This window comes from Panthera tigris, chromosome X, assembly GCF_018350195.1.
Source record: "Panthera tigris isolate Pti1 chromosome X, P.tigris_Pti1_mat1.1, whole genome shotgun sequence".
Lineage (NCBI taxonomy): Eukaryota > Metazoa > Chordata > Mammalia > Carnivora > Felidae > Panthera > Panthera tigris.
Genome location: NC_056677.1, coordinates 11,865,958 through 11,887,704, shown reverse-complemented (window position 1 = coordinate 11,887,704; position 21,747 = coordinate 11,865,958). Strand labels below are relative to the sequence as shown.

General features: G+C 44.7%; 1 protein-coding gene across 3 annotated transcripts in view; it reads right to left on the bottom strand.

Annotated features, from left to right (window-relative positions):
- The window catches only part of BMX (BMX non-receptor tyrosine kinase), a 52,533-nt gene extending 31,221 nt beyond the window's left edge, over positions 1–21,312 (bottom strand). The window contains exons 1-7 of one of the 3 annotated variants that reach the window (XM_042974034.1): positions 21,109–21,312; positions 15,287–15,433; positions 14,337–14,441; positions 12,114–12,195; positions 7,264–7,383; positions 4,916–4,980; positions 1,108–1,283 (exon numbers count right to left, since the gene is read on the bottom strand). In XM_042974034.1, coding sequence (XP_042829968.1) covers positions 1,108–1,283; positions 4,916–4,980; positions 7,264–7,383; positions 12,114–12,195; positions 14,337–14,441; positions 15,287–15,433; positions 21,109–21,111 — 698 coding nt within the window. In that variant the 5' untranslated portion in view covers positions 21,112–21,312. The remainder of the gene's footprint in view (positions 1–1,107; positions 1,284–4,915; positions 4,981–7,263; positions 7,384–12,113; positions 12,196–14,336; positions 14,442–15,286; positions 15,434–21,108) is intronic. The other 2 variants (XM_007090062.3, XM_007090061.3) reach the window with 2 other exon arrangements.
- Between the last annotated feature and the right edge of the window lie 435 nt (positions 21,313–21,747).

Here is a 21,747-nt window from a genome sequence, read left to right as displayed (position 1 = left end):
GTGTAGATTAACACACCGGGATTCTAGCTCCACTTTGAAACGAGAGGTACCACAACTTGCTAAACCGAAAGCAACTACAGGAATTCCCTCACATTCTTCCAAGTTCTCTGTGGCCCAGGACTGTATCGTGGGTACAGTGAGGCATTTGCTTTAGATAAAAATGATGAGGATGGAAAGAATAAAAGAATCAGAGCCCAAGGGAGAAAACAAAGAAAGGAGAGGCCCGGGGAGTCAGAGAGATGTTGTGCTCCTTGACCCGTTCTCTGTTGTCGTCTTGCGATTCAATTCGGTCTTTACTGAGCAGCACGGATGGGGCTGCTTTGGTCCCTGGCGGGATGCAGTTTAGGTGCTGCCTTCGAGGCAGTTTTAATTCTGCCTTTAGGTGGCATCTTTTGGCTTAAAAATGTGAGAAGACCTGGGGCACCTGGGTGGCTCAGTCAGCTAAGCGTCCGACTCTTGATTTCGGCTCAGGTCATGATCTCAGGGTCATGAGATCGAGCCCCTCATGGGGCTCTGTGCTGACAGCACGGAGCCTGCTTAGGATTCTCTCTCTCTCTCTCTCTCTCTCTCTCTCTCTCTGTACCTCCCCCGTTCCCACGCATGTACGTTCTCTCTCTCAAAATGTGAAAAATTAAAAAAAAAAAAAAACCAAAACCCAAAAACATGAGAGGGCCAGTCCTGTCAGGAGAGGTGGTGGTGTACATCCTGAGAGGGCAGCCGAAGCCTCGCCGGGAGTGTTACTTGTCATTTGTAAGCACATTACAAAAGTTAGCCCACCCTACACGGTCTCACGTAAAGGATATATTTTAAAGATTCCGAGTTCTGGCACATAAGGTTATCGGGGAAAGGGGGAGAGAAAGAGGTGGGAACAAAACGCACAAGTGTTGCTTAGCTCACAGTTGAGATCATCTAAATGGAAAGTCTATGCTGTTCTGTCCCAGTGGGGCTGCCGCTGGCCCAGGCTCCCAGTTCAAGCACTGAGCGTTTCCCGAGAGGACAGCCCTAGCACAGCCAAGGCCTACATGGACAGCTTTGAGGCTGGGGTCCAAGGCAGCGAGGTGACCTCTATCCTACGTGCGGGCAGCTGCACGAAAAGCTTAAGTTTACCTTTTCAGTTTTCTTACTTGCCACCAGTCAGGGCAGTCTTCTCTTGGAATATGCTGCAAATTGACGTTTAGCTGGGAGCCATAGTTTTTCTTGGAGTCACTGTCATACTGGGCGACAGTGGTACTTGAAGATGCTTCATTCATTTTGAAAATAGGAACCGCTCGAGGAATCTTCAGCTTTGGAGGAGAAGAGATTTTAATACATCAGAGTGAGGCACTGATTTGTGCACTGGGAACTAACAGGCCAAGTATATCAGCTCTTAAAAAGGGTAGAAGGAGGGCAAGAAAGAAAAGAAAGGAAACTATGAAAGGAAGGAAGGAAAGAAGGAAGGAAAGAATAAGAAAGAAAAGGAAAGAAAAGGAAAAGAAAAGAAAAAAAGAGAAAAGAAAGAAAAGGCCGATACTGAGAATTGGCAAAGATAAGGACAGAGCAACCGGAATGCTCACGCTTTGCTGGTTGGGGTGCATAACCACACTGAAGAGCCGTCTGCAAGATCGAAAGCTGGGTGTGCACATACCCTATGATTCAGAAAGTCTATATGCACACCCAACGTTGAAATCAAAAGACATGTAAAAGAATGTTCACAGCAGAATTATCCCAATTAGATAAAACCTGGAAAGAACCGAAATGCCCATTAAAAGGGTAAAAGAATTGGGGCGCCTGGGTGGCTCAGTCGGTTAAGCGGCCGACTTCGGCTCAGGTCATGATCTCACGGTCTGTGAGTTCGAGCCCCGCGTCGGGCTCTGTGCTGACAGCTCAGAGCCTGGTGCCTATTTCAGATTCTGTGTCTCCCTCTCTCTGACCCTCCCCCGTTCATGCTCTGTCTCTCTCTGTCTCAAAAATAAATAAACGTTAAAAAAAAAATTAAAAGGGTAAAAGAATAAACATATTTTATACTAAGCAGAAGATGCTACCCTTCTGGCCCTGAAGATGGAGGAGAGGGCCAGAAACCGAGAATGTAGGTCGCCTCTAGAAGCTGGAAAAGAAGCTGGAAAAGGCAAGGAGATACATTTTTTCCTCCTAAAGCCTCTAGAAGGAATACAGCCGTGTGGGCCCATTTTATTTTAGACTTCTGACCTTCGGCACTTCAAGAGAATACATTCGTGTTGCTCTAAGTCACAAAATTTGGGGTAATTTGTTACAGCAGCAATGAAACTACCACGGTGGTGTCCTCACACAGTAGAATTGTGTACAGCAACGAGAATCGACTACAACCATACCCTAAAGTCATAAGACAGATAATAAATGGCTCTATGCTTTCAGATTCCATTTATATAAAGGTCAAAACCAAGCAAGTAATCTATGAAGTTATAAGTCAAGCTAGTGATTACTCTCGGGGGGATGGAGTGACTAAAAAGGAACATGATGGCACCCCTGGGGTTCTGTGACGTGCTGTTCCTTAATTTGAGTGAGAGTTACGCAGATGGGTTCCGTTTGTGAAAAGGCATCCAGCTAAACACGTAGGACTTGTATACTTTTCTAAGTGCATGTTATATTTCAGTTAAAACTTCACAGAACAATGTATAAGCTCTCAATTTTTCATACTTGTATTTTTACTTTTTTTTTTTTTTCAGGGATCGACATCCTGGAAATTTTAGTTATGCAGGACACTGCTGTTTATGAGCTATGCCATGGTTCTGCCCAGAGATAAATGCAGTGGAAAGTTCCCTAAACGGAAATCTGAACAGACCGGCTAGAAGGTGGATTTTTAATTTCCTCAGCTCCGCAAAGTAAGTTCTCTCCTGAATGTTCTGATAAAAACGAAACAAAGGAAAACATGCTTTTCACGATACTCGCTCTGATCCCTGATCCCTTAGGGCAAATTACAATCAAAACAGACTTAGAAACCCTTGACCACTGATGTGCCGGCCTGATAATCTTCAGCACATTTCCCAAACAATTCCTGGCCAGAGATTAGATGCAGTGGTTTCTGGCTCCTAAATTATCCCCAGCTCTTAGATTTGTTTCAAATAAATTGTATTGGATTAGAATTTGCATACCATAAAATTTACCTTTTATAAGGGTAGGATTCAGTGACTTTCAGTAAATTTGTCAAGTTGGGCAACCACCACCACAATCCGGTCCAAGCACCTTGCTGGCACTCCTGTGGGGCCCCTGTGCACATTAGCGGCCTCTCCCCATTTCCATCCCGGCCCCACTCCTCTCAACCTCTTGTCCCTGTAGGTTTGCTTATTCTGGACATTGCTGTTAGGTGTTTTACAAGGCCATAAATTCCAAGCTTCAGGACTAGAGCATGGACGCAAACCAAAATAGCAATGTTGCCGATAACAATAAAACCCTCAAGCCTTCATAACTGTATTAGTTTCCTTAGGCTGCCATAACAGATCAGTACGCATCCAGTGGATTAAAACAACGGAAATTTGTTCTCTCATAGTTCTGGATGCCGGGCGTCCACCACCAAGGCTTCAGCATGGCTGTGCTTCCTTTAGAAGCAATTGACACGATTTAACCTACTCCAGTAGTGGATTTCTTTTTGTCCCGCATGTTGGTTCACAAAAATTATATGGTTTTGACTCGGAAAGGGAGAAGTGTGTGTGAATGTGTACCGCTGAAAATAAGTACCCAAGACACCAGAGAGCTGATGGATGGGTAGAGACCCTCCTTTACTTTGAGGACGGCTTCCAGAGGATCATTGGGAGGCCACTTTATGTGTCCTCTGGCATGCGAGGAGGCTGACACCTGCCTGGGAAGCCGAAAAGCAGGAGCGAAGGCTACAAACCCAGGAAGGCAGAGCAAAAGCAGAGCAGCAGCCTGTCGTGTGAGGCACAGTGAGCCACAGACTGTGGTCCTAACCAGAGAAGTCCAGGTTTTGTTTGTTTTCCTGGAGGCCAAGTCCACGCTGGGGAGAGGGTTGGCTGGGAGCCATCTTGAAAGGAACTCTTCCTGAGATGGGTGAATTGGCTCAGCAAAATGCGAGGACCAGAAACCCAAGAGCTAAAGGTGAAGACATTCCCTCTGTCATAAAACTACATTTGGATCTGCGCTCTCGCGGCAAACCCACACAAGTTGCCCAGAGGCTAAAGAATCAGCACTGGAAAACTGTCTCACCCAGAAGCCACCCCTACTGAGTCATGATGGGATCAGCCACATATAACTGTTTTTCATTAGCCCCCCTCTTCCTGGGGCCCAACTGTGAAAGAGTCAGAAATTTCAGCTTCTTCATGACCCTCACCCGAAGCAGGCTTCCATCTGAGCCATGTGCAGGGGAGGAGTTGTCACTCAGAGTGATGTTTGGAGTGGTAGGATGATAACATCGGATGGGACAATTTAGAGGTTCTTCCCATGACTACGAGTCACTGGGAAATTTTATTTCAAAGGAGAGTGACCAGAAAACTGGGGCATCTCCTGGAGATTCTGTTCAGAGACAGAGAAAAAAAGCACACCAAGTGGCTTTGAAGGGATAATGGAGGGAAAGACTTAGGTTAGTTTCTGCTTGTGCCCATTCCTTCTCTAGAATATTCACGTGAGGCCGACTTGGCCATGCTGGTGCTGGGGGAGGCATGGCGGTAAGTAACAGCTGCCTGTTACATGTGATGCCATCTTAAGGACTTCTCCTGCTTGCACCCATTGTTTGGTGACTCTTATGTGCTTATAGGTTAGAAAAGGCATTAACTACAACAGTATCATTCGATACTGCCATTGCTCTTGGTGATAACTCACGGTTTCCCTCTCTTTGCTGAGCAGTCTGAATGAGGCCCATATTTTCCACTCTTGAATCCGGCAACTCATGGTTTATGTAATATATCCTGACTATGCAAACATTTTTTTTTTTTTAATATTGACTTACCACTCTGTCTGGGAAGGTGGGAGCCCTGTGTTTCTCTTCATGGGTTGTGACGTGCAGATCAGCATCTGAAAAGCAAAGCCAAGTCGTATCAGAAGGAACTTTAAACAAAGCAAGCACCCAGTGTCATGAATGAAAAGAATGAACTAGCTTATGTGATCAGTGCTTCAGATGAAATGAATTCAGACGCACCCTTTGGAGTGATGTTGTTACTTTCCCGTGTAACACCCAACTCGAATACCACTCCTCCGCCTCTGGTGATCAGTATTCTCCCCAAACAGATAAAAAATTCAGATTCCTCTCAATCCTTTAAACTGTTAATTTATATCTCATTTCCACCCTGTATTTGAAGTACAGATGTCTAATCTCGTTGGGTAATACCTATGAGGCTTGGGGTCAGAATCCATGTCTGATTCCTCTTGGAGTAACGCATACAAGATGCTTGTAAGTAGCTGATTTATGAGTGAACAAACCTATCCTATGCTTTTTTTTTTTTTTTCATTTCTTATGGTAGTTGTTGGTTTCTCTTTCCACTTGCGCCTGTGGGTAGATGCCCAGCCATGAGGGTGAAGCCGTCAGGTGCCTTGTAAGTACAGTGGCCGTGTGGTGTACTAACCACGCTGGAACATTCCTTACAGGGATCGGTAGCTTTTAATAATTACGCCAGGTCCCCAGCTGCAGAAGGAGACTGATGCAAACAAACTGGGGCGCATGGTAAACTTACTTATAGGCCATGTGTCCCAGAAAAGGAGTGGTCTAGGGCATTTTGGAGACAGAAGGAAGCAAAGACTCTCAACTGTTTCCTTCCAAGTAACTGTACCCAGGGGCTACCCTGTAACTCAGCAGAGAAGGCCAAGGCAGGAAGTTCTACTTGGGCAAATAGACAATATCATAGCTGCTCATGGGCCACAGCACCCGCAAATTCTGTAGTTTTCTTCAGAGGCTGGCAAAGAGCCTGTTGCACCCAGAATGCATGGCAGATGCCATCCAGGCAGAGCCTAGGAAGATAATCCCGAGGCAGTGCTCTCTCTGCCCTTTTTCCCCCGCTTCTTCCCAGGGAGTTAGGGCGGTAAGGTCAGAGCTAGAATCTGGCCTGCTGGGTAATGATGCCAGATCTTGAACAGAATAAGTGCGGGGGATAATTAATGCTGTAAGGAAACATTATTCCTTAGTCCCTTACAGTGGAGGGAGGATCCATAGACAACAATTTCTATATAGTTCATTAAATCACTGTAATTGGTGAGTATAAAGGGCAATGTGGTATACTTAAGATTAATAAGTATTCATTGTGTAGTCTAATTAAGATAGAAAACACAATGAACATTTACTCATTGATTTTGTTGCCAAATTACTAGTAACGCCATCAATGTGACTGTCAGGGGTGAATACCGTGATGGAGTGAAGTTGAATAATAGCTCATGTCCCTGTGTGTCTTACAGTTCATGAAGTGGGATCACACCGCTGATCTCATTCAATTCGTTAAAGGTGGAATCCTCGCATATTTTGCCCAGGCTGGTAAAACCGCTCCCAGAATAAGTTCTCCTTTTTAATTTATTTGCAACTTAATATTGCGAAACAGTGATACGCGTCTAAAATACGTGGGACTGCCTCACGTAAGTATCCTGGAGATGGAAGGGGACCCCATAGGGCACAAGCAGAAAACAACCTAATTCCTTCCCTCTGTTAACCCTTTAAAGCCACTGGGTGGGCTTTCTTTTCTGTCCCCAGATAAAGTCTCAGGCAGATTTTCTTAGGAATATAACTCTGGACAGAATCTGATTGCACTTAAGGCAAACCCTTCACTACCTTCTGTGACGTTATTAAGAAACCAATAAACACGTACAGAAATGGCAAATCCTTTAAATATGCCTTTTAAAATTAGGTCGTCCGTCACTTTGGTATCTATGGTGATTAAAAGTGTTAGTTACATTTTATTCTTTGACATATTTTTTTACAGAATGGTGGTTTTTCTGATTTATTATTTTAGGGTTATGAACCATGGTGATATGTTCACCACATTCTACCCATTTGGTGTTTATGTTAAACCAGGAAGAATTATGGGAGGAAATAAACAGCTTGATTGATTCATGATTCCAATTAAAAAAAAAAACCTTTCTCATGAAAGAATGCCGGATGTTAATATTGTTATTATTTTAGTGAACATGACTCAATCGACTCTAGAACTGGGCTTCATCTGCCCGCTAGCATTTTTTGAGGCTGGATTTTCATGATGTCAACCAATCTGGCACATCTTGTTTTCCTGAACTTGGTGAGCTATTATGGAATTTGGCAGGTTTGCCTAACGGGGCAGCGTCCACCCCGGGTCCAGCCCAACAAAAGGGTCACATTACATGCTTCCCAGAGGGTACATCCTGGGGCCGCTTTGCAGCTCTGCTGGCAGCACAGGAACTTTCCATCCACGAAGAACCCACTGTGGTACTTGATCAGCAGGTGGGGGTTGCCCCTTATCTCTGGGGAACAGGCAGGAAGAAAACACAGCATGAGCAAACGTTGGCCCAAGAGAAGAAACACGTTCAGTAAGTGCTGTTATCACAGAACAATGAAAACCTTATTTAATGGTTCCCGAAGGATATGTCTTTCACTCAGAAGTTAATAAGCCAAAAAAAACCAAGAAACCAAAAAAAAACGTTGAACCTGGCATATAGTGAGAATGACACAATAACTTGTGTCAGCCTTACCCAAAAAACTAGAAAATGTATATGCGGATCAACTCGGTGATCTAGGGTGTTAGAAATACATCTGTAAAGATAGTAAGGGGGTTATGGTACATGGTGTTCTCTTGTAGGAGGCTGGAGGATAGGACTAAATCTTAGCAAGAGGGAAAGAAGGTTCTCAGCAACATGTACTTCCCTCCACTCTTCATTTTGGAACATTTCAAACGTACCGATGAGTTTGAAGACTGGTACAACAGACGTCCATATACCCTTCACCCAGATTCATCAATTTTTAACTGTTTGCCACATTTGCTTTATCTTTCTCTTTGTGCATACATATGATTATTATTAAAAATTTTTAAGTTGTTACGTTTTGTTAACCATTTGAGAGTACGTTGCAGATATCATGACCTAGAAAATATCACCCATAAATACCTCAGCACATAACTTCTGTTAGCAGCGACAGTCCCTTACACAACCGCAATACCATTATCAAATTCAGGAAACTTAACATGATACAATAGTCTTCCTGAATATTTTATATTCAATATTGTTCCAACTGTTTCAATAATACCCTTTATAATTATTCACTGTTTCTGATTGGGGATCCAATCCAGAATCACATATGGCATTTAGTTTTCTAGTTTCCCTTGATCTGGAACCATCCCTCATCCCTGCTTTGTCTTTCATGGCTTTGACTTGTTTACACTAAAGAACGAATGGTTTGTGGGGCTCCTTTTCTAGGAATATGTGCATATTTAAAAATATGTATACGGGAGCAGGGCAATGTTTAATCCAGAGAAATGAAATTCTAATACTGGAGTAGAATCCCATGTCTACACCAAATTAGCCTCTCTCAAAATACAGCAGAGAAACCCACGAGGTCTTAGTAGAGATCAGTTCAAGAAGGTTTTCTAGGTGGGGAGGGCTGGTTCTATATGTGACTTCAGTTCTTTCCTTCTTGATTTTATATTCATCTTAAGGACTCCTTATATTAGTCCCAGGAGAGTTCTGCTCTGATTCAAGGAAGTGTTTGGAGATAAGAACTGCTTGGCTGGGTCAGTGGATCATATCCAGTCTTTATGTATGTAAAGCATCCAGCGTAGAGTTTGGCTCAGAGCAGGTGTTCAAGTGAACAGTAGGTTTTAGTGTCATCATTCCCTTAGTTTAGCTCAGCTCAGCTTAGCTGAAAGTGCTGGCATTAAAAAAAAAAACTTTACTAAATATTAATGGGAACTAAAGGGAAATTATTCCAGAAGTAACAAAAAGCAAATGGGGTTAAGAATACCATACACTAGGGGCATCTGGGTGGCTCAGTCAGTTAAACATCAGGCTCTTGATTTCGGCTCAGTTCATGATCTCACGGTCATGAGATCGAGCCCTGGGTCGGGCTCTGCACTGAGGGTGGAGCCTGCTTGGGATTCCGTGTCTCCCTCTCTCCCTGCCCCTCCCCCACTTGCTTGTGTGCGCACATGCTCTCGCTCTCTTTCTCAAAATAAATAAACATTAAAAAATAAGATTGCAACACACTAGTTTCTGACCTTGGTCCCCAAATGGCCATTGCGATTCCTTGGGCATATTACTTGCCTTCCTACTCTCCGGGCTCCTACCGCGCCCCACCCCTACCCCACCAGGCCAGGATTCCTGTTATTTCCTACTGCACGAATGAATTTCGATTCCTGGGCGAGTAACTCTTTTCCAACCGAGTCCAAAAGTCCACGTTGTGACACTCCCACCATTTAATGATGACAAGAAGAGGAACTCATGTCTGTTAACGTGTACATAGGAGTTTCCGTATTTCCCCTCACGTGTATCGTCTCGTTGAATCTACTCAACAGCCTTGCAGGCATCTGTTCCTGTCACGGCACTTACAGAGCTAGGCCAGCCGAGGGGCAGGGAGGTGCTGTAGCTTGCTCAAGGTCATAGACCTAGCAAGTAGCACTTCTGAGACTCAGCCCCAAGCTGTTTCTACTCGAGTCCAATGCACAGACGCCAGCTTCCCTGTCAACCCCCCTTCCGTTTTCGTTTTTGGAAAGGACACGCTTTATCCACATCTGGTCAGCTGAATTCAGAACCACGGTGGCTGACGCTCCCTGAGTCCCCACTCAGTCAGCCCAAACCTCCCGACTATAGGTTACTATCTGGAAAGTTTTATGTCTCCGGCGCCGCCTCGGTTTATAATACCTGAGCTAAACAACGGACAAAAAGTCTTCATAGGGGAGAGGATTTAAGTGAGGAAACTTCTTTGTTTTCCTGTGGCAGGTTGGCCAGCCTGACAGCTGATACCATGCTCCTCTTTTGTTTCCTTCAACCTGACAGCCGATCTCACCACCTTCTCTCTTCCTGTTTTCCAGCATGAAGGCTGGAAACCCCACATACTGTCTTCCAGCCTCCCCTGCACGTAGAAATGGCCGTGGGATACAGTTCTGGCCAGTATGACACGTGCACAAGTTTGCAGGTTACGCTTGTGAAGAAGCTCAGAGCCTTTCCCAGATGGCAGAGCAGAAGGTTAGGAGGAGCCTGGGTCTTTACCCGACTTCACTGGGCTGCTGCATTGGCCCTGGGCCATCTCCCTCTGGACTTGCTAACCGTGTGAGGGGAACAAATGTACATTTGTTTCAGCCAGCGTCCGGTGTCATTTTTTTTTTTAAGTTTGTTTATTTTGAGAGAAAGACAGAGGGAAGGAGGGAGGGAGGGGGAGACACACACACACACACACACACACACACACACACACACACACACACAGAAAATCTCAAAGGCTCCATGCTGCACAGAGCCAGATGCGGGGCTCGAACCCACGAACCATGAGATCACCACCTGAGCCAAAGTCAAGAGTTGGAGGCTTGACCGGCTGAGCCACCCAGGTGCCCCTGTTTAGTGTCTTTTTACCTGCACCCCCAAGCATTACTAACTGATACAGATGGCTTACTGTGCATGTGGCGGCTTACTGTGCATGTGGTGATAGGGCCTCTCTGAAGTTTTATGAGGGGCTAGGAGATTCACCTTTGCTTCTCTGTCCCTGCCTTGCTTTGTTTTCCATCTGCCTTTACCCGAGCTTCCCAGGGCCAAACCCAAAGCTTCCTGCCATATATAGTTCCAGAAGGACCCACGAAGGACTCTAGGGAATGACTGATAGCTGCACACAGGAGGTGTCTACATAGCAACTACTCCTACGAAGCCCCCCCCACCCCCCGCCAAAGGGAGACTGAGTGGGGAGCATCTCAAACCCCTCCTGGAGGCCCCACTATAACCACAGGGGCTCACGTGGGTGTGGAGGATACTTTAGTGTATATGTGCGTCATTTGTGTGTGGCTCATGATCACTCGAGGGAAAAAGAAATGTGATCTCCCATTTCACAGGTTGGGAAACTGAGATCCAGAGACATGGGATGGTTTTATTAGGTGACACAGCAAAGCAGGACTTGGACGCGGATTTGTCTGTCTCTAAGAGGGATGCCCTTCTCATTTCACCCCGCTGGTAGCGGGTAGAGGGAGGCTACTCCCCTCACCGGACCACTCAACCTACAGAATAGGCGGCTAAACCCTTTCGTGCAAAGGGAAGATGAAGTCCTGCGTGTGGAACAAGAAAAAAAGGATGTATTTGCACCAAAGTCGGTCATCGTCTACAGTGGTATAATTTGAAGTATACGGAGAAAGAACCCGCATCTAAAACTTAAATGAATTAAAACAAAACCGTACGCTGCCTGGGGGCTTAGTACCTGAAATCACACCAATAGAGTCATTCATTTGAGTCATATACTGTCCTCACACTCTGACCTACCTTTAAAATAAAAACATCCCAGGGAAAAATATCATAGCACGAAATTACTAACCATTTTGTCTCTTCTGCCAAAGGTTGTCACCAGAGCAGCCTAAGAATCCCTGAGTAGAAGCTTCATTAAATCCCCAGTTTTGCCTAGCATTTCTACTGCCCTGGTTCAAAAGCTGGGTTTGGGCCACCGAGTTACGAGTTCTCCATTATTAGGTACGCGACACTGGCCACGTCTCTTTAATTCCACTCATCTGAGAAAAGGAGAATAATATTACCCCCTTCCATAGAGCTGTCGAGAGGATTACTTAAGAAAATACTTTACAGCGTACTTGCCACAGTAGTTGGCAGATAGTGAGTACTTGGTAAGTATTAGATAGAACTTTCTGTAAACATCCAAAGTCCAGTAGCCACAGGCCCCACGAGAACCTAGACTTTGCCCTGGTAAAGGCACAGCGGGTGGAGAGCAGGTGGTCTGGCTCCCCCCCCCACCCCCCCCCCCCTGCGCTGCTGGGAGGACACAATAGCTGCTCTGTGCGGGTGGGGAGCGGGGAGGAAGGGAATCGGATCCACAGGCTCGCCCCGTGTAACAATGAGAATGCAAAATGAGAATGAGCATGACCCATTCTCTGAGGTTCCTAGGAAAAGCAGTGGATTCTCCCTTGGCAGAGGGCCCTTTTACTGCCATATCTTTCCTCCACGGAGCCTCAACAGAACTCAATTGGTGGCTATCTTTTATGAATTTTCCAAATTACCTTTTTGTAATGCTTTCAACCACTGACTTCGGCTCTCTTCGTTTGATGCGTAGACATAGAGAAGCCCGTCTTTATAGACAATCTGGAAAGGAAGAGATTGGGTTCATTGAGATATAATTGCATCCATGGTTCATTCCGGGGCAACTACACGTTTTCTGGGATCCAAAAGAAAAGTTGAGTTTGCTTATGAAATATGCAATACCTTTGGAATTAGATAAAAAAATCTAGTTCTTTTTATCCTCCACCCCCCCCCCCCAGTTTGTTTTCTCCCAGACACTTCTACATTTGGGAAAATCATGGCAATGAGGCATCTGACATTCTTGAACACTGAGGTCCCAGAGGTCCCAGCATACATGCCCTGGACCATGGAGAATTATGAAAGTACAAAATGTTAGCTATGACAGATGTCTTAGGAATGTTCTGGTCCATCCATCAACCCAGTGCACGACTTTCTTTATACCCCATTGGGAAATGTTTACCTGTTCTATCCTTAAAAATATCTTCAGGGATGAAATGTTCTTTACCTTTGCTATACCACCCTTGGCAATTTCCATATATTCTGATCATTATATAGTTCCTGCTTATATTGAGTAAAAATCTGTCTCCCTGTTACTTTGTTTCCTTGGGTCATGTCCCACCCTGGGAATCCCCAGCATAAATCATTTTCTCTTCTTTAAGATGCTTGTTTAAATGTTGGAACATTATAATGTCTTCCCCAGATCGTTCTCTAGTTTATTGCATTTTCGTGGGTAAATGTTACAGACCACTTATTAAATATCTACTACTGTCTGGAATCTTTCCTAGATACTTTAAGATTTTAATCCAATTTCAATGGTATGAAATATATACGATTATACCCACTTTGTAAATGAAGAAACCAACTCAGAGGGTTGAATGTGTTGTCTATGGTAAATAGACAAATATAAGCAGTGGAGTTAGGAGCTCTGTGCGCCTCCAAAGCCTGTGTTCTTTTGAGTGTTCCGTGCTTCTGTGATAAGAATATGAAGCATCTTCCGTGAGCACACATTCCCCTGGTTTCTTCCAACTGAGCAGTGTTTGCTTTTAAAATAGGAAGTATGGGGGCGCCTGGGTGGCTCAGTCGGTTGAGCATCCGACTTCGGCTCAGGTCATGATCTCACGGTCTGTGAGTTCGAGCCCCGCATCGGGCTCTGTGCTGACGGCTCAGAGCCTGGAGCCTGCTTCGGATTCTGTGTCTCCCTCTCTCTCTGCCCCTCCCCCGCTATGCTCTATCTCTCTCTGTCAAAAATAAATAAAACATTTAAAAAAATTTTTTTAAATAGGAAGTATGGCCTGTTCACCAACCAGATGATTTTATTTCATTTTTGGCCACAGTTCCCTCGAGTCACTACTCCTGGGTAGTCTGACCATCAGAAGGACAGTCGGTCCGTCTGCCTTTAGATCGGAAAGATAAGTATTAATGATGTAAGAAAACTAGGGCACGATGCAGATCAAGCCACTTCCAAAGGGTACTGTAGGCACACTTTCTGCACCATACCATTGCATAAAATACTTCAGGGTAAAATGCAAACTCCTTAGTATGCTGTGCGAAGTCTTTCATGATATGGCCGTGCCCACCTTTCCAGGCTCATCATGGCCTTCACTTGCTCACAAGGCTGGCGTTATTCCTACTTCACCTACAGGGCCTTGACATCTGCTGTTTCTTTTGTTTCACTGCCCTTCCTGTTTTTGCCGGGCTAACCACTGGTCTTTCTTAACCCGAGGGTCACTTCCAATAGATAGATCATCTCCCTGACCTTTGGGAGTGAGGACTGAGCTTCCGCTTCCTGGGTCACCATGGCTCCTCTGCAGACCTTCATCTTAACGCTCACCCTCACTGCCTTATAATGATCTGGAAATGCCTTGGGGACAAGGATGGCATTTGATTCCTTATAGCATGTCTAGTACCTTGTAGCCCCTTGGAAATGCTTAGCAGTGTTTGATGATAGAATGTGAGGCCCCAGGGCAAGTCAGGCCACTGTGGCTACTTGCTCATCCTTTCTTTTCTCCCTCCAAGCGAAGCAGATCGGTAGGTAGAATTTCAGCAAAATGCCCAGCTCCCATCTGGGGACGTGTCAAGCCTTGTCACTGTCTTCATCGTTTCGCAACACCTTTGGTTATCGGCCATATGTTGAGTTCACAATCGAAAATATTAAAACAAAAGCCATCCGCCCGATAGAACGTTGTCCCTGTCCCGCCCCTTACCTGAAACGGATACTGTCTTTCCACAGGGGTCTGCTCCTCAAGGTTTACTTTCTCCACGCATCTGATTTTCTTAATCTCAATTGATCCTTTTCTGCTGCCTCTTTTCTGAATTAAAAACCAAAATATTAGATGCCTCATGCAATGCACAATGGCACACAAGGAAAAGCATAAAGTGAAGGTTATCCTAGGAGGGAGATTGAGAGGTGGGACGGCTATGTGAGAATTCTTCCAATTATTCCATCGTGGTCAAAATCCAATGGCAACAGAATATGTTTTCGAGTGTGGACACAAGCTCATATATACGCCTCCAAAAGCAAGTCTTCAAGCAGTACTTAATTTTGTTTGATAATCTTGAAACACATTTCCAATCACCTGTCACGTGCTTGCTTAATCCACTTGGGAAAATCAAAATTTAACTCCAGGAAGCATCTTAATTTTGCTCCAATTTTAAGACAGTCTTTCAGTATTTCTGCTCTGATAGAATTCTCAGCTTTATAGAAATAGTCTTATTTCCAGCAGAGTGTTAAGGCAGGGTTTCTTATCTTCAGCACTCTTTGGGGCCAGATCGTTCTCTGTTGTGGGGGCTGTTCTGCACGTTATAGGATGTTTGGCAGTAACTCTGGCCTCTACCCACTAGATGCCAGTAGCATACCTCCCCCCCCCCCATCACGATAACCAAAAATGTCCCCTGGGGGGGCCAAATCCCCCTCAGTTGAGGACCACTGTTCTAAAGGGTACAATTTGCCTCAGTAAAGTTAGCCAGTATTTTAAAGCCCTTTATCTTGAATTACTCATACCTTGGTTAAGAAAAGACCATGTGATAAGTGAGGGCAAGTTGATCTTTACTGTGTAAGCTAAGAAGCGTGACATTGTTCCATTATAATTAAGCACTTTGTGGAGACTTAAGAAAAATAAACAGTACAAAAACAATGGAATAAGTAGGGTCTCACCATTTTGTCATATTCATAGTAGGAGAGATTTGTTTTGGTTAAAACAAAAAGCCTCTCTTTGTAATTACTTGGCGACATTTTCTTTTTTTGCTGTGACCTTTTGAGAAGAAGTTCTTCTAGAATGGATTTTGTGTCCATATCGTCGTCCTAAATAAAATAAAATAATGAAAATGAGTGTGTGTAGCACCCAGCTACGTTCTCTTTTAGCCTTCAGAATTTTTAGCCAACTCTTTGTCAGCCAGGGATAATATAAATAATATAATTTCTACAACTTATATTTAGGACTAGAGAAAAAAATTTAAGCAGTCTCTTAAATATACATGCGCCTGCCCTTCATTCCTACTGCTTTGGCTCTGACTGGTATAAATATGTTGATTTGTTGGATTTGCTCAAACTTTGAAATATTTGGACTCCAGACAGCTCACCATGTCTGAAGTGATTGGCCAACAAATTTCTCTCTGTCAATGTGACTCCTCTTTGACCAAATCATCCAAACCACTGTGAGACCCTGATAGCATTGTAAGTGCTACCCACAGTTCCTGATCATAATCAGAGCTTTAACATAAAGGGCACGGATATGATTTTCAGGATTTCTGGGAACAGAACATTTAAAAAACGCTACCCAAATCAATTTTTAAGAAACTGAAAAAAAAATTGGTACCTTACAAACTAAAAACAGTCTTGCTTTTCCTTCCCAAACCATGTTGCCGTGAAAGTTTAAGGTATTTCTAAAAAATAAATACATTAACTTTCTGGTGCTACTAAGACTGTTGCTTCACCCTCAAGTCTGATATCAGATCTGGTAACGAAAAGTAATGTTTTGTTTTGTTTTGTTTTAAAGTAATGTTAAGTAGTGGGCCGCAAAAGGTAAACTTCCGTAAATTCTTTGTTTTGTGAAATCTCAGGATTATTAGCAGTCAGAGGTTCAATAATTTCTGTCGTTCTTTGTCTACTGATAATCTGCGTATCGTTAACTTTACTCACCTTACATTTGATCAGCTCGGGTGTGCTTGTGGGTCCTTAACGTCGAGTCAACTCTCGAGGTCTAAGCAAAAAGTTACTGTCCTGAGGCACAGGTGCTCATATTCCCTCTGGCTATGCCAAGATCATGGATTACAAAGAACATATTTGCATCCTATTTATCACTCTCTATCAGGAAGCACCCACAGAGGCACTGCTCTGTGTGGATGGGAGAGGATGCCAAGTGAACCTGTCCAATCGTTAAAGGCCACTTCTCACTGGCCCAGAGCGTGATGGGCCCACTAAGGCAGGGAAGCGGGAAGGAAGGGAGACACATTGAATAAACCACCATCAGGTCCAGCCAGCTTCCCTCCTGACATAGACCACACCACTGTAGAAATGGGAATCAAAAAGTCAGTGTATGTTCATTATTTATACAGATGAAGTGACTATTAATCCCTCAAATGTTCTCCAAGGGCATCGATTGCTTTAGAGGCAGAAGTAATGGAAATCTTATCCAATACAAATCTTATCCATCGGTCACTTTTTGTTTTGAATATCGTTTTATCTGGAAAGAAAAGCATAATTCCTTTGGGAAAGTAGAATGGGTTTCTTTTGACCACAGTGGGTGCTATTTGTCATGGTCACTGGTTTCTTGGCCCCTGGACTCAAAGATGGGGCAGAGGTCGGGGGTAGTAAACCCAGCAGGACCTGGGAAGACAGGTACACCTACTTTTCACCTTTGCCTTCGTTAGAAACTCTACACATATGCCTGGTCAGATAAGATTTCTTTTCTTTTCTTTTCTTTTCTTTTCTCTTCTTTTCTTTTCTTGGGGGGGGGGGGCGCGGAGAGGCACAAGCAGTGCAGAGGCAGAGAGAGGAGAGACAGAATCCCAACCAGGTTCCACACCCAGTGTGGAGCCCAACACAGGGCTCAAACCCACGACCCTGAGATCATGATCTGAGCCAAAATCAAGAGTTGGATGCTCAACTGACTGAGCCACCCAGGCGTTCCCAGATAAGATTATTTCCTATACCCAGAGTCAATGGCCGGAAGAGATTTGCTTGAAGGGTTACTGAAACTGTGCAGGGTCTAGTGTTTTTGAGTTAATTCCCCTCTTGGGGAGCCATACCACACACTGGGTATAGTTTTAGGGCACTTTTGCCTTTTCTATTCCTGCAATTAAAAGTTTTACTAAGAACGCATAAAAAAAAACTGTGAAAACTTTTGTCAAATGTCTGTTGTCTCCACAGCTAGAACATGACTCCTCAAAGCAGAATGCAAGTTAAATAGATCTGATTAGTTGAATAGAAAGTTTACTTTTCAAAATAAGAGAGAAAGTTTACTTTTCAAAACTTTTTCAGACACTGAATGGACTTGTCACACTAAGAGCACTGTTTTAAAAATGCAAACGGCAATGTCAATGTATAAGCAGCCTTTCCTAGTACACATGCTTTTCTGTTTATAGAACTTTTACATTCATTACATTAAAATTTGGGGGAGGGAAATTTTATCTAAAGAATCAGTATGGTGAGTTGCAGAAATCACCGAGAAATGAAATTCACAAAGTTGCTTTTGTATCTTGAGGGGAAGAAGAAAATGGGCTCAAAAGGACCGTTCCAAGTCCTTGGACACACTTTCTGATATATCTCCAAGGCTTTATGCATGTTGTTGCACCTGATGCCACATAATTTGTCAAATGGCAACAAATTTGTTCATTCCAAAGTCCTGCCTTTTGTGAATTTTTTGGCTTTCATTTCTAAAATCAGATGTGATGTACGTTTATTCTACAAAATGAAGAACTACAAATAAGCAAAGGAAAAAAAACCTGTTAACATCTTGGTGAACACACGTCTAGATACTTTTGAATACATACGTGCACGTATTTATTTTCACAAAAATGCGTCGCACTCTGTGCAGATAGGTCTGCAATCTGTCGTTCTCGTGTAACACACGTCTGGAGCCACATGTCTTTGGAGACCTTCAGAGTTCAACTCCGTCAGCGGGCCCCGGAGCTTCCTAACACCCTTGAAGAGCCCCATTTTGATTAGTCATGCTTTTTGTCTCATCCAGATGAGTTTCTTCTAAGACCATATCTGGCTCTTGCTCACGTTTGGACCTGCCTTTCTACTTCTATTTGCTTCTATCTCTTCCTTGTACTTCTCTCTTCTCCTAGATTAGCCTAGGTTCCAAATGGAAGGCATTTTTATGGTCTCCCTTGGTATAGGAAGAGATAACCAGTGGTGATGACTCATTTTTAGCAATGCAACGTTTCCTCCCTGTGTTAGGACAATAAGTCACCAGGCTCAGGTACCACTGTTGACTCAAATGCCTGTCCGACAACTGGCAAATCTGGCTCTGTGTACCCATATTTAAGGGAAATTCAATTGGGAAGGCTCAGAAGACTTTCAAAATGAAACAAGATCCTAAAGCTAGTTAGTATTAGCCAGAAATCGATTTCCATAGGGGAGCCGGTGGAATGCGGCGGGTGTCTCATATTACCACCTACATGGTATAGACACATCAATTTGCCTACCAAATAGCCCAGGCTGCCTATTTCCATAAGCGCGTGAAACTAGAAAGAGATTAAAGTGCAGGGGACGCAAAAACAAGAACCGGCACCCAAAACACTGGCAGAAATCGACATAGTATTTTCTCTTAGGAAGCCAGCAACCATTATGTCACTTCCACACTGAAGGTGCCTGCCGAGTGACCATGACTTGGAAGCGCCATGCTTATTTAACATTTGTGAGGAACCATTAACAGGAGAGTAAGGAGGTCATTCTGCAGGTCTCTCCAGCACACTCGATTTCGAGCCTGCAGCGGGCCGGACATCAAGCGAGTGGTTCCCCAAATGAGGACCAGCCCTCCACTGCCCGAGAGATCAGGAGCAGACTTGAGAGATAGGTTTCATAACTGATTAGCTTGCCGGGCGGCCGGAGGGTGGTGGACTGAGAAGGCACGGAGGAGCCTATAGGGCTGTCATTTGTGCGCTGTGTCACCCTGACCAAGGCCCTACCCTGTCCTAAGCTTCAGCTTTCTGACCTGTAAGATGAGATGGGTCATGCCTCTGTCGTTTTCTGTGGCTTGAATGAGAAAGCTACGGGAAAGTTCTGTGCGCATTAGGGGCACTGAATCATGGTTAAGAAAGCAAAGGGTAGAGGGGTGCCTGGGTGGCTCAGTCGGTTGAGTGTCCGACTTCAGCTCGGGTCAGGATCTCACGTTTCTTGAGTTCGAGCCCCGCATCAGGGTCTCTGCTGTCAGCACAGCCCCTCTCTCTGCCCCTCTCCTGCTGGCGCGCGCTCTCTCTCAGAAATAAATAAATGTTAAAAAAAAGAAAAACAGAAAGGTGGAAAGAAATGACTCAAGTGCTAGAGCAGAGTCCAGGATCTCTTTGCCCTGAAAGGCCTGAGGAAGGAAAGTCATTTCTTAAGATAGTCAAGAAAGACATTATGGAAGGGAGGCATTAGAACCAGACCTTGAAGGATATGAGCGATCGAATCCTAGCTCACATTTAAGGAGGGTGTGCCTTACGCCAGGCACTGTTTAAAGCAGCTTAAAAATTTGCATTTGTTTACCCTGTAGAATAGGCCAGACTCCCCCTGTCCTATGGGGTATGTCCTAATTCATGGGGTGGTTAGGAAAAAAGCAAAAAGTGATAAATCCTTGTCCTAATACCTTATGCTGAATTAGTAGCCCATAACACTGCTTAGGTGATACAGGTTGGCGTAGGCAAAAGCACCATGCTGGCGGGTTCAAATCCCTGCTCTGTCTCTGTGCAACCTGGCCTGTTACTTAACCCTGCTAAACCCCAGCTTCCCCATCTGTAAAGGGACTAAAACAATAACCACGTCAAAGGTTTATGAGGATCAAGAGAAAATGGCGGTATGATGCCTAGCAGGCTAGTAGATATTCCTAAACTCCGTACCCCTTCCCCTCATCACTCCATATGTAAAATTAAAAAAAAAAAAAGACCACAGGAAAGGTTAGACACTGACGACAGTGAAATGACCCTCAGTGATAAAATTTCAGTTCTCATCTCCCTTCACCAGATCCTGGGAATAGGGGATCGTGAGAGGCAGGAATATACCTCAGGGATTCTCTGGTCAGCAAGCACCTGACCTATGCGTCTGTTACAAGCTTTTGGCCCTGGGACTGGTCACCTTAGAATCAGGATGAACCAGCCCCTTCCTGACTGTGTATTTGTGCCACTGGGTTTCTCACAAACCAATACGTGGATGTTATTCCAAGCGTGGTCCATGGGCCGGCAGTATCAGCGTCAGCCTGTGCTCGTGAGAGTTCGGAAAGCACTGAGCTAGACCACGTTACAGTTGCGCTACTCTTTAAATCCAGTGAAATTCTCATGGTCCACAAGAACTTGCAAAATTGTATGGCTGTGGTGCAACTGAAAGGTTCACCTCCCCCATCCTTCCATCTCCATCTAAGACACCCCCAAGCCCCAGATTTTGGAAGACTTCGGGAACCTGCGAGCAAATATTTGTAGTTAAAATAACATCATAAAAACACAGATAAGTGAAAGAAGGTATGACTAACATTGCTCTGTCTCTTCGGAAGCAGTTAGGAAGCCGGTATGCAAAGGCACGGAAGGGCAATGCGTACAGAACTCTACGGAGAAAGCCACAGAGCTAGCTGGAGCCGACGGTGAAATACACACAGCCCGACGGCTTCCCCAAACGAGATTCTGAACGCGGGGGGAATTTACAGCAAATCCACAGCAGGCCTCCAAATTGCACGGTCTCATCCAAAGTCCCTGGAGGAGCCCCGGCAATTTCACATTCATCGTCCTGAGCCTATTTGCCTGTAGGGTATGACATCGTGTAGGCACCTGCACGAAACGCACCATTTTGGCTGGGTCCGCCGCCGGGGTCCGCCGCGGTGAGGTTGGTCCGCTCTTGCAGGAACACGGCCCCCGCTGCCCTCCTTCCAGCGGCAGCAAATTGTCTCACATTTTCCCGGCTGCTGGGTCAGAAATGGCTACATTACTCAGTGCCCCCAAAACGTTTATTGTCCTGCAAGGGCCTTGCACAATCCCACAGGAAACCACGCTCAGCACTTAGCCAACACTTGTTGATCTGATTGAACGCAACAAAAACGGAGACAAAAGCATTTTTCATAAAGGTTCCAATTTTGATAACTACAGCTCCCGCTTTTCCCAGGCAGCTGCCAGGTACATGTGATAACCCTGCCTTTGTTTATAGAGCTCTGTGCTGGAAAGGACAAGAAAATATCTCGGCAAAACCCCGCTCCTGACGCTGACTTCTCTCAAGAATCAGGAAACCGTGAGGTAACGCCAAAGTGCACAGAGAGAAAGCAATGAACACTCCAAGTGGACCCTGGGCGAGGGGAGGCTGGAGAATATGCGACAGATAAAGACAGTTAATATGACCCAAAAGGGGCACATTTCCCCACCTTAAGGTATTAAGAAATCCAGAAGCAGAAAAGAGATCAGTTTGGCCAATGCACCAAGATTGCAATGAAA